This window comes from Vipera berus (assembly GCF_964194415.1).
Source record: "Vipera berus genome assembly, chromosome: 15".
NCBI classification, from domain to species: domain Eukaryota; kingdom Metazoa; phylum Chordata; class Lepidosauria; order Squamata; family Viperidae; genus Vipera; species Vipera berus.
The window spans coordinates 1,221,162-1,233,593 of NC_138218.1; the positions used below are offsets into that span (position 1 = coordinate 1,221,162).

The 12,432-nt window shown below is 51.0% G+C and overlaps 1 protein-coding gene across 2 annotated transcripts in view; it reads right to left on the minus strand.

The window, feature by feature from the left end:
- SARDH (sarcosine dehydrogenase) overlaps positions 1 to 12,432 on the minus strand; it is an 82,045-nt gene that overhangs the window by 57,889 nt on the left and 11,724 nt on the right. For both annotated transcript variants that reach the window (XM_081339930.1, XM_081339929.1), the window contains 3 exons: positions 7,003 to 7,181; positions 3,405 to 3,584; positions 472 to 595 (listed from right to left, as the gene is read on the minus strand). In XM_081339930.1, coding sequence (XP_081196056.1) covers positions 472 to 595; positions 3,405 to 3,584; positions 7,003 to 7,181 — 483 coding nt within the window. The remainder of the gene's footprint in view (positions 1 to 471; positions 596 to 3,404; positions 3,585 to 7,002; positions 7,182 to 12,432) is intronic.

Sequence of the window (12,432 nt, forward strand, 5' to 3'; positions counted from 1 at the left end):
GGTCTGGCAGAGAAGACGTGTTGTGAGTCCTGACTGCAAAAGAATTTCATTGATGGCACACAGGAGACGGATCTTTTCTGCCATGGCACCTCTCTGTAGAACATGCCCTCCGACCAGGTGAGATTGGCCCTGTCTTTGATATCCTTCCAGAAGACTCTCAAAATGTGACAAAGATGGTGACCTACAAAGATGGCTTCATTGTGTTTAGCATCAGTCTTTTTCCACTGTCTTGCTATTAATATTATTGTTGGGTTTTTAAACTACTTTTTTAATATTTTGGATTTACAATTGTTCTGCCACACATCACTTTTCTGTGAGATGTGCAGCTATATCTAGGAACTCCTTTTCCCATTACCTTCTTCTGACCTGGAGCCCAACCTATCCCAGTTCTAAGCTGGTTAAAGTTGCATTCAGACGACCACAGAAGTCCCAGCCCTCCTTTCGGGGGAGCCAACTGGGTGCCTTCCTTACCACAGCAGTTCACCACACAGGGCGTCTGGATGGCTCCTTCTTTCGTCAGCACAGCTGCCACCCGTGGGACCCCAAAGTCATCCGTTCTGACTTCAATGCCAGTCACGGGGCAGTTTTCAATGATCTAGAAAAACAACCATAAAGAAGAGCCATAAACAGTCCTGCTCGCCTTATCTTGAGTCAATTTCAAAACAAGTAACCAGGTGGTGCCTATTCAGTGATGATCCCTGCATGGTTGAGAGGGAATCTGGGTTTTCCCCCAAAGATCTGGCACAGGATTTGTGGCAGCTTGGACTGCATGTGCGGCAGGGCCTTGGACCAGATTGCGCCCACGTGGATGCTGGGTGGTTGCAGATCTCCCAGAGCACCCAGGCTTACTGAGGAGGTCCAAGGGCTGAAAGGGCACAAGAGATGCCTCAGCCTTGATGGGGAAAGGTGAGGAGCACCCCTGACCTGGCACAGCCAAGAACCCCTGTTTGGAATCACCTTGTCCCAATGAACTGTTCAGGTCAGTTGAACACAAGTGGCTTTATTGACAGACATCATTCTTTGGTTTATTTCTAAACCTCATACTAATCTCTCGGCACTGGTGCAAAAAAATAAATGCCAGTGGGTGAAATTTGGGTTACTCATTCATTTAAAGAATATCAAGTCCATATTTGTATTGAAACCATTAAATATTTAGATATGTTATATACACCAAAAGAGATAACTCAGTAATATGTAATATAAATAAAATAGAGAGGTTTCTTGAGATAGTGATCTGAGTCATAAAACCCCTTGAGGAAAAGTGAACGGTTTCAAAATGAATATTATTCCCAGATTAATTTAGAGGAATTTGAGAGGAATTCCAGTTCATATACTGGAAAATATTTTCAGAAAATAAATTTTTAGAAAATTTCTATGGTGTTCTTTGATTCTGAGAGCATCTTTATAGAAAATGCTATTATCACTTAATGACGGAGGATTTAGTTTTCTAAATCTGGATAAATATCATGGTAGAACATAGGATCATAGGAAGGGACCCTGGAGCTCCTTCAGTCCAACACCTGTCAAGACTGAATCGCTATGATGCCTGTGGCTTCTATCGCTAATCAACTTGCCACAGAGAAGGGGGGAGGAGTAAAATGTGCAGGGAGGAAACGAAATTCCAAGAAGCTGTTCACCAACCGTGAGAGTCTGCAAGAACACCAGGGTCATTAGCGCAGTTGCTCGATAGAGAAGTAAACTGCTCCCATAACAAAAAGAAATATTACAATTGGACAATGTGAATGTGGCCCCCGCACTAGATGGGCGGGGGCCAGGAGAATTTGTTCTTTAAATAAGGAAGCTTTTGCATGGGAAAACTCAGAGCTGGTTTGGCTTCTTCAGTTCCGAGATGGTTTGGCTTCTTCAGTTCCGAGATGGTGTATCCAATAAGATTTTACCTCATGGGACTCAATTGCCTTGAGGAATTCTTTCGCTGTGTCCGCTAGTCGGATTGTTGACAATGCCATCCTGGTCAAATGGCTGTCCAATCTCTTCTTGAAAACCTCCAGGGGTGAGACACCCACAACTTTTGGAGGGAAGCCCCAGCAAGTCTAGGTGGCTTACAAGCAATAAGAACACAGTATACAAAAATATATACATAAAAAATATAAAAAAATGCATTTAGGGTTGTTGGCAAGTGGCCCAAAGGGTCACTTGCCCACAAATGCCTTTTTTTTTACTGAAAACCAGTGTTTTACTTAGTTTCCACTAAAAATCGCTCATTGGTACAATATGCTTACTTAACGACCCTAACATTTGCTTAGTAACCACTGCAAAAAGGTCATAAAACTGGGCATGGTCTCATGGTGAGCCACTTAACGACCAGCATAACCATATTTCTGGACTCAATTATGGTCATAAGTCAAGGACTATGCAAAGGATCTGTATTGTTCTGCAGGGGAAAAGCAGATCTTCCCAAAAGGTGCAGAAGGGGCAAGAAGCAGAAATTCAGAAGACAGGTGGAGAGGACCTGGGGGGGAGGGGCATGGGGATCTGTGAAGCCAGACTTTGCAGAACACGTGAATCACCTGGAAGGGCAACAATGAAATCCCCCCCCCGCCACCACACTCATTTCTGTCCTTGGGCAATAACAGCCATCACTGCTTGTTCAACTTCATGGGTGGCTAGCCCAAGCTCTGTCTGCCCGGCTCATGTTGGAGAAAACGGAACAACCACAGGGGGAGGGGGGTGGCTGTCTGTCATTGCTGCCATCTGCCCCTTCTCCAAATGTTTTGCTGCCCAAATAAGGTCCCCTTCAGCACTCCCAGGTTCTTCCTAGAAAGGCTACACCTGCAGGAGCTCGGAGTGTCAACGCTGCTAACATCGAATGTTCTTGCTTGACAAGAGATGAAGAAGTAGCCATTTCTTGTGTATTGCTTTAAGAGATGGATTAAGGTTGGGAGGGGGGAAGAGGAGGATTGTACCTTCAAGGCCATCTGAAACTAAAGAAGATAAGGCCTTGGCGGGTTTTCTAACGGAAGGGAAACTGATTCTTTAAATTAATTGGAGAATATGATTAATGACAGAATTAGAAAGGTGGAGAATTGTGTTTTAATATATTGTGCAAGGGGCAGAGATTTCAGATTCCAGCTTCCTTCGAGCAAGCATTTGCCGGTGTATTAGGCTGAATAAAGGACTTTTAAGGTAAACGATGCCTCAGAGTCACTTGAAAAGCCCATATGTCGGAAACTTGACACGTAGTTTAGTTATGCTTGAGAGCCCCCCCAGGGATGTCCCCCCAATGAGGTCAGTTTGCAAAAGGGCAGAAGAGGACCTTCTCGTATCATCATGCTCGATTCTCTCCTTAAGGAACTCAGGCGATCTGACCAGTATCAGGCAAGTGGCTTTATCTCCACTCTTTCTCTATGGCCATTTAAATCTTTTAAATAGCTCAAGGATCCTACCAGAGCTCCTCGGTTGCTGGCTGCCCGAGCGAGGCAGGTGCAGGTCCCCGCAGGATCCATTGTGCCATCCTCCGGGACATAGAGGGTGCCGTAGAGGTCATCCACATTCATCAAGGGGTACAGCTCTTTGGTTTCCGCCGGAGACAGGACGTGCGATTCGATGCCAAAAACTTTGCCCAGCTGCAAAAGAAGAGCCAGAATTTCCAAAGGGAATGATCAAAGAACCCTCATAGGAAAGCTACAGAGGCCTTGCCCAGCCCAGGGCAGGCAACCCTGAAAGCCCTTCGGGATAACGTCTGCTTCAGTGGTGCACAGCTGGATGGTCTATTACTGGCTGCAGGCAAAGTTTCCCAGCCAGGAGGGAAGGCCTTGGTAAAAATGGGGCAGCATCAACTCCTCTCTGGGGTTGCCATCTCCCATCCCAGCTGACTCAGAGATGGCCTGTCCTGGCTGAGAATGGCAAGGGAGCTGCAAGCTGCAAGAGGTGCCAAGCAGGTCAACCAAGCTGGCAATAGCTCCTTTCCCAGAAAGAGAAGAGAAATGGGGGGGGGGGTGTATCTACACTCCTCAGAAGCAAACACTGGAATTTCCTGCCAGGCAAAGAAGCCAGTTGACACACGGGGCACAGGGGATCAGGCCATCCTGGAATCACAGGCTACATATTGGCTCCTTCCTGTAGGAACTTCCAAATGTGCCTGGCTATCCATCAATGAAAGATGAGCTGGATGGGACCCTGCTGCTGGAAAAATTGGATGCAGAATTATTTTATTTTTTTATTTTAATCCCATTTATATCCCGCCCTTCTCCGAAGACTCAAGGCAATCTAAGCACAAATCTGATGGCACGTCAGCTGGGCCTATTTGTAGAGGAGTCAGCACTGGACAGAGTAAGCATGTCAGAAGGGATCTCTTTTCTTCCTTTAATTCAAACTCTATTCTCTTTTCATTTCTGGGTTCTGCCATACTCCTGGAGGGGAAGGGGGGAAAGCATTGCAGGTTATTGCCTTGGTTTCCTCTATCGCTACATTGTAACACTTTGCTGCTTCCGCATACTTCCTCTGTGAACTATCTCTCCCCTTGATGTCAGCTAGGGGGGGAGAAGAAAGGAATGTGCCTCTGGCAAATGGTTTATCTCTGCGTTTGCAAGGGAAGGCGCGAAGAGCCGACAAAACATCGCTGCAGCCCTGAGACAGCCTGGAGTTATCTCCTCTTTCCCACAACAGACTTAACACCTGGGGATTGGCCTATTTGAACTGACTGGATGAACTATGGGGTGGGGTTGGCTTGGGACACTTTTAACCTGTTGATCTGAGCGGGAAACCCTCAGATCCTGTCTATTATGCCTGCTATCAGCTTCTCCTAATAAAAGTTCCTTTTGGAAGAAACTGCTTCCACGAATTCTGCTTTCTTAGGATGAGGTTTTGAAGTGGGCCCTGACAAAGCAAGATGCTCTGGGAACATCTCAGCCAGCTCTTGCAAAAGGATCCAGAATCTGATGGCCAGACACACCACAGAGAGTAACCAGGTGACCTCAATATGAGACACAAAGGAACTCTTCCCTAGGCAAAAGGGGCTCAAACAGGTTTTAAGTCCAGAACATCCCAACGCTATTCAAAAACAGTCAAACCAACAGAGTTGAAAGGGACCTTGGAGGTCTTCCTGTCCAACCTCCTGCACAAGCAGGAGATCCAGTGGTGGGATTCAGCCAGTTCGCACTGGTTCAGTACAACCAGTAGCTAAATTTTGTTTGAGTTCAGAGAACCAGCTGAACCCATGCTGCTTCTGGAAGTTTGTTCTAGGCCTGGGAGGCTTGGAGGAGGTCTCTCAGACCTAGGACGGCCCACCAGAAGTGTGTGGATGTCACTTCCGGAAGTTCCATCTCTGACTATAGGAGGAGAGATGTTACCTCCCATTGATAAAGCACGCAATCTGGGCGTCCTCCTAGATTCACGACTCAGTTTTGAAGATCACATGGGAACCGTGGCTAGGGGGGCATTTGCCCAGATTCGTCTTATATACCAATTACGCCCCTTTTTGGACCGAGATGCCCTACGTACAGTCACCCACGCACTCGTTACCTCCCGTATTGATTACTGTAATGCTCTCTACATGGGGCTGCCCTTAAAGACCACCCGGAGGCTTCAGCTGGTGCAGAATGCAGCTGCGCGGGTTGTGATGGGAGCTTCCCGATACTCCCATATTACACCCCTCCTGCGGGAGCTGCATTGGCTACCAGTTGCCCTCCGGGTGAGATTTAAGGTGCTGGTACTTACCTTTAAAGCCCTACATGGCTTAGGTCCGGGATACTTGCAGGACCATCTGCTGCCGGGAACAAATTCCCATCGTCCAGTACGCTCACACAGAGAAGGCCTCCTCAGGGTACCGTCAGCTAGGCAATGTCGGCTGGCGACCCCCAGGGGGAGGGCCTTCTCTGTGGGAGCACCAACCCTATGGAATCAGCTCCCCCCTGAGCTTCGGATAGCCCAAAACCTCCAATCCTTTCGCCGCGGCCTCAAAACACACCTGTTCCACCAAGCTGACCTAGACTGACAGGCATCTTAATTAATTTATATTTAGTATTTTTAATTCATTTTTAAATTCTCTAATTTTTTATTGCACTGATGTTCTCAATTTCATTTATCTTGATTTATGCACTTATTATATGTTTTATTGTGAGCCGCCCTGAGTCCTTCAGGAGATAGGGCGGGATATAAATCCCATCAATAAATAAATAAATAAATAATAAGTCCGTTCTAGGCCTCGGAGGCCTGGAGGAGTCCTCCCAGGCCTAGAACAGCCACAGGAAGTGCATGGGTGTCACTTCTGGAAGTTCTTTCTAGGCCTCAGAGGCCCAGGCCTTCATCCACACAAAGAACTAGATGTTCAGGTAATTGAATCCCACCAGAGGAAATCCTATACCATTCTGGACAAACGGATGTCCAGTTTCTTCTTAAAAACCTCCAGTGATGGAGCACCCACAACTTCTGGAGGGAAGCTGTTCACTGGTTAATTGTTCCCGCTGTCAGGAAATTTCTCCTTAAGAAGGGTTGGGGGAGTACATTAGCACATCACAAACTAGTTTGCCAGAGTTTTAGCCTTACTGTGGAGTTGATTCTTGGACTTTTTGCCTAGTAAGTCTGATACGTACTAGAAAAAATTATTGGAATTGCACTATTCCCTTTCGGTAAGCACAGTTCTGGTCCCTCTTACATAAGCCAGCCCTACCTCACCCCTTACCGAGCCTGTGTGCCTTCAGAAGTGGGACCCTCCTAGTTAGCCCAGGGGATCTGAATCCTATTACTTTCTCCAAATCCCCATGACCAAGATATGCATTCCATAGAGTTCAGAGGTGAACTGGTGGCCTGAACCTCAGAGAGCGCATTCATCTGCTCTCCAAAACCTATTTTAAGAGGGACACAAAGGCGAAAAGCACAGAGCTGGTAAGAGTCAGAAAGAAGCACATGGGCAGAAGGGCAAAGCCACGCAGAGGGTTTAAGGAAGGCCAACATGCAAGGAAAAGGCTGCTGCTGAGAAAGATCTCCAGAAAGGACCAGAGAGATGATGCCAACACAAGCAGAGGCTGGCGGCTTCGTACTTACTGACATGAGCCTCTTGTACTCATCCAGTCTTGGCTTGTTGGAAGCAATGAAGAGTCCTCCATTTTGGATCCAGCCCGTGTGAAGGCCCGTCTCTTTCTCCAGCTCCCAGCTGACCACGTTACGGGTGTGAGCCAAGAGCTCCACCTCCACGTCACTCGGGCGCAACTGCCACAAGAGGCCTGGGAAAGGGGAAGGCAAGGATGGGAGGCCATGAGGACACCACTGGGCCACACAGCCTGCAGAGATTTCTGAGGAGGTCCCAAAAGAGGAGCATTCCTTGCAATTCATTTGCCTCCATTTGTTGCTCCCGGGGACTAAGGGAGGAATTTGGGAAACACCAAGTGGGACCGAGAGCGAAACCAGGCATGGCTCCCTCCCTAGAGCAAAATTTTCTTTTCACTGAGTCCATAAAGTGGATGTCCTAAGGGAATGATGGACACTTTATGGGCCCAGTGAAAAGATTCATGTTAAAGTTTACACTTACTAACTTAAAACAACTCCCAAAATGTAAACACTGAAAACACAAAACATACAGCCAGGTGCTATAAAATCCAACTGATTGGTGGATTCAGCAGCGGGTAGAAAGAATTGCAAAGAATGCCTTCTCTGCCTTCTACATCTGCACCTGCTCTCCTGACCACCGTTTCCACACCTGAGCCAGGAAAGGAGCACCTTCAGGTTTATTTATGTATTTTTTGTTTGTTTGCTTGACTTGTCTGCCAGCCATCTGACCTAGTTATTCCCACATCCAACCTGAGGACCATTCCCTTCAGATCTGGTGGCACCAACAACAATCAGACTAAAAGCCCGGGCACTTATTTGATCTGTTGTATTTATGTGAAAGGAGAGTGCTGACCTTGAAGGGCCTAACATTTTGCTGTCCTGCGTTACATTTCTCTCTGAACTTTCTCTCCCTAAACTGTCAGTTAGAACAAGGGAGGGAATAAGGAATGTAACCTCTGTGCCTGGTTTATTTCTATGCTCTCGGAGGAACGTGTGAAGAGCCGCCCGACCATCGCTGTGTGAACCGGAGACGGGCCGATGTTATCTCCCCTTTTCCCCTGATGGACCTAACACCTGGGGATTGGCTGTCCCACACTGGCTGGACGAACTATGGGGTAGGATCTTGCTTGGAGATACCTTAACCTATCACTCTGCATGTGTTGTGACTCAGGGCCAGCCTGTGGGCCCGGCAGCCGGCTCAGATGTATCGGATGACTCAGATGAGGGGGAGGAGGAGTGTGTGGGAGATGAACCGGCTGATGATGGCTTGCAGGCTTGGCAGAGCTCCCAGCCGGGGCCCTCTTCTCAGCTGCGTGAGCCCGATAGTGCGGAGGATGATGACCCACAGCTGGCCCTGTTCAAGGACGCCCGACGCAGGAGGCAGTCGAGCAGGACCAAGCAGAGAAAGGCTGCGGGTCTCCTCGGGAGGAGGCAGAGGGAGGCCACGCCCTGAACTCTGAATAAAAGGAGTGTTTGGGGAAGGGCTGGTTGCTGAAAGCAACCCTTCCGCTTGAGGATTCAAGTTCCAGTGTTTTTGTTTCTTGTTCTGTTAATTGACTAATAAATCTTGGCAGACGCTTTTCAGCCTTGGACGCTCTCCAGTCTCTACTGTTTGAATAGGGGTTTGCCTTATTACAAGGCCGGTAGTTGGCTGGTTCAGAACAGTTTGCTTTCAGCCTCCCACCCCTTATTACTACGATGGAGCAGCTTCGTGCCGAGAATGCTCAGCTCACCCAGCAACTCACTTTGTTGGCAGCTCAGGTGGCTCAACTGCAAGCTCAGGTACATGCCGCACCCCCACCCAGGAGGAAATGTCAGATAGCTATGCCGGATAAATTTGCTGGCAATCCAGAACTGTTTCCTGCCTTCCTGGGACAATGTCAGCTCTTTATCAGCTTGAGAGCAGCTGATTTCCCCACTGACCGAGATAAGGTGGGATTCGTGTTGAGCCTTCTGTCGGGGGATGCAGCTCGTTGGGGCACGCCTCTGCTGGCACAGCCTAGCCCTTTGTTGGATAACTTTGGGGGGTTTTGTGACCATATGCGCCTCATGTACGAGGACCCAATTAAGGCGCAGACCGCCACCCGACGCCTGAAAGCTTTGAGGCAGGGTCAGCGCCCCCTACAGGCCTATATCAGCGATTTCCGGCTGCTTAGCCAGGATTCCGCCTGGAATGAGGCTGCGCTCGTGGATGCCTTCCAGGATGGCTTGTCGGAGGAGATGTTGGATGAGCTGGCCCGCGTGGACATTCCCTCAGACCTGAATGGGCTGATCCATCTTTGTCTGCGGATCGATGCCCGGCTGCAGCAGCGAAAGAGTCGCCGTGCCACCCCACAGACCCCTGCCGCTCCTGTTGAGCGTGAGCCCCCAGTCCAGAGGGAGGAGCCAATGGAGCTGGGTGCCGCCAGGTCCCGTCTCTCGGTGATGGAAATGGACAGACGACGATCGGGGGGGTTGTGTTTTTACTGTGGGGACCCTGGACATTTGGCCGCTTCTTGCCCGAAGAAGCGTCAGCGGGCGTCAGTGACCAAGCCTGCCCCGAGAAAGTCCCCTGCTTTGCTGTCGGGAAACGGCCCGAGCCCGATCTAGACGGTGTGATAGATCGGGCGACCCACAACGACCACGCCGAGCGACGCCGTTCCGACGGTGCCTGTGAACCTCCACGGCATTTGATTTTGGAGGCACGTCTGATCCTTCCTGGCAAGCCAGAGGGGATTCCGGTCCATGCCTTAATTGACTCTGGGGCTACCACTAACTTTATGGACTCGGCCTTTGTGGCCAAATGGGCTGTTCCCCAGTGTCCGGTGGATCCGCCCATGCTAGTGGAGACTATTGATGGTCGAGTGCTCCTGTCGGGGCCTATTACGGCCGCCACGCAACCCGTGTGTATGGCCATCAGTTCCCATGTGGAGGCCATCCAGTTCTACATCACTTCGGATCTGCACTTCCCCGTGGTCTTGGGACTGGCGTGGCTCCGGGCGCATGATCCACAGATCTATTGGTCTCAGAACTTGGTCACCTTCCCAAGTTTGCAGTGCGTGGACCACACCCGCCATATCTGTGCCGGCCAGGTGGAGGGTTCCTCAGGGGTTTCCTTGCCTCCCGAACTGTCCGACTTTGCTGACGTGTTCAGCGAGTCAGAGGCGGACCAATTACCCCCGCACAGGCCCTACGACTGCTCCATTGATCTAGTCCCTGATGCGCCTCTCCCAGTGGGGCGTTTGTACTCCATGTCGGAGCCCGAGTTGGCGGCATTGCGGGACTTCCTGACAAAGAATTTGGCTCGTGGTTTCATCCGGCCCTCGTCCTCGCCAGTGTCTGCGCCCGTGCTCTTCGTCAAAAAGAAGTCGGGCGAGCTACGGCTTTGCTGTGACTACCGGAAACTCAACGCCATCACGGTGCGTAACCGCTACCCGCTGCCCCTCATCCCCGAGCTCTTGGACCGACTCCGGGAGGCTAAGATCTTCACGAAATTGGACCTGCGTGGAGCTTACAACCTCGTCAGAGTTCGGTCGGGTGATGAGTGGAAGACGGCGTTTGGTACTCGCTATGGACATTTCGAGTACACGGTGATGCCGTTTGGCCTGACCAACGCCCCCGCTGTGTTTCAGCATTTTATGAACGACATCTTTCGGGATCTGTTGGACCAGTTTGTCGTGATCTATCTGGACGACATCCTGATTTACTCCCCGTCGCGTGAAGCGCATCATCAGCATCTCCGTCAGGTCCTGCAGCGGACCAGTTTGTCTGTTGGACCAGTTTGTCGTGATCTATCTGGACGACATCCTGATTTACTCCCCGTCGCGTGAAGCGCATCATCAGCATCTCCGTCAGGTCCTGCAGCATCTCCGTCAGGTCCTCCGGAAACATCGGCTGTTTGCCAAGTTGGAGAAGTGCCAGTTCTACCAGGTGACCATCGATTTCCTGGGTCACCGCATTTCTCCTGAGGGCATCGCCATGGAACCGAGTAAAGTTGAGTCGTTGCAGAGTTGGCAACCCCCGCGTCGCGTGAAGGATGTTCAGCGACTTCTTGGATTTGCCAACTACTATCGAACATTCATCCCTGGCTTTGCTGCCTTGACAGCCCCCCTCACCCGGCTCCTGCAGAAGAAGACTCGGTTCCAGTGGAACGCCCCCGAACAACAGGCGTTCCAAGCTTTGAAGGACGCCTTCATGAAGGAGCCCATCTTGAAGCATCCCGACCCGCAACGGCCGTTTGTCGTGGAGGCGGACGCCTCCGACATTGCCATTGGGGCCGTGTTACTCCAGGCAGCGACGCCCAACGGTACCCTTTTCCCTTGCGCGTATCACTCGCGGAAATTGAACCCCTCGGAGCGCAACTATACCATCTGGGAGAAGGAGCTGCTGGCCATCAAGGCGGCGTTCGAGGCTTGGAGGCATCATCTGGAGGGGGCGCGGCATCAAATCGAGGTCCGGACAGACCACAAGAATCTGGAAAGCCTGCAGACCGCTCGGAATTTGAACCAACGCCAGATCCGGTGGTCCCTCTTCTTTGCGAGGTTTGACTTCCGGGTGCGGTACATACCAAGCGGGCACAACCAGAGAGCGGATGCTCTGTCCAGGAAGCCCGAGTACACCCGAGCGGAAGACAAGCTTCCGCCCAGGACCGTGATCCCCGTCGAGTCTTTTGCTGCGGTGCGGGAGCCGGTGGATATACGGGCTCGGATCCGGGAGGCGCAGCAGCAGGAGGCGTGGGTGGCTCAGCGGAAGGAAGAGGTGGGGCCAGATTCGCCTTGGTCGGTCACGGATGGACTCCTGTATTATCGTGACCGGCTCTATGTTCCGGGAGGGCCACTCAGGGGACTCGTCCTCAGCCAGTGTCATGATAACCCGGCTGCGGGGCATTTTGGCCTGTTCAAGACTCTGAACCTGGTCTCCCGTACCTTCTGGTGGCCCCGAGTCCGACACGACGTCCAGTCTTATGTCACCTCCTGCATCCCATGCAGGCAGGCCAAGTCAGCGACAGGGGCCCCGCCCGGTTTACTGCAGCCGTTGCCAACACCCAAGAGACCCTGGGGGGCTGTGTCCATGGACTTTCTGACGGATCTACCCCCATCCTCCGGCTTCACGACAGTGTTTGTGGTGGTGGACATGCTGACCAAGATGGCGCACTTCATCCCCTGTCGCGGCTTACCGTCAGCTCGCGCCACTAGTCGCATGTTCATCCAACAGGTGTTCCGGCTGCACGGCCTTCCCGATAGAGTCGTCTCCGATAGGGGGGCCCAGTTTACAGCCCGCTTCTGGCAGGAGTTGATGCGGGCGTTGGACATTAAGGTTTGCCTCTCGTCCGCGCATCATCCTCAGACCGACGGGGGTACCGAGAAGGTCATCGGCATCTTAGAGCAGTATCTGCGCTGCTACGTTAACCTGCAGCAGGACAATTGGGTGGACTATTTGGCCATAGCC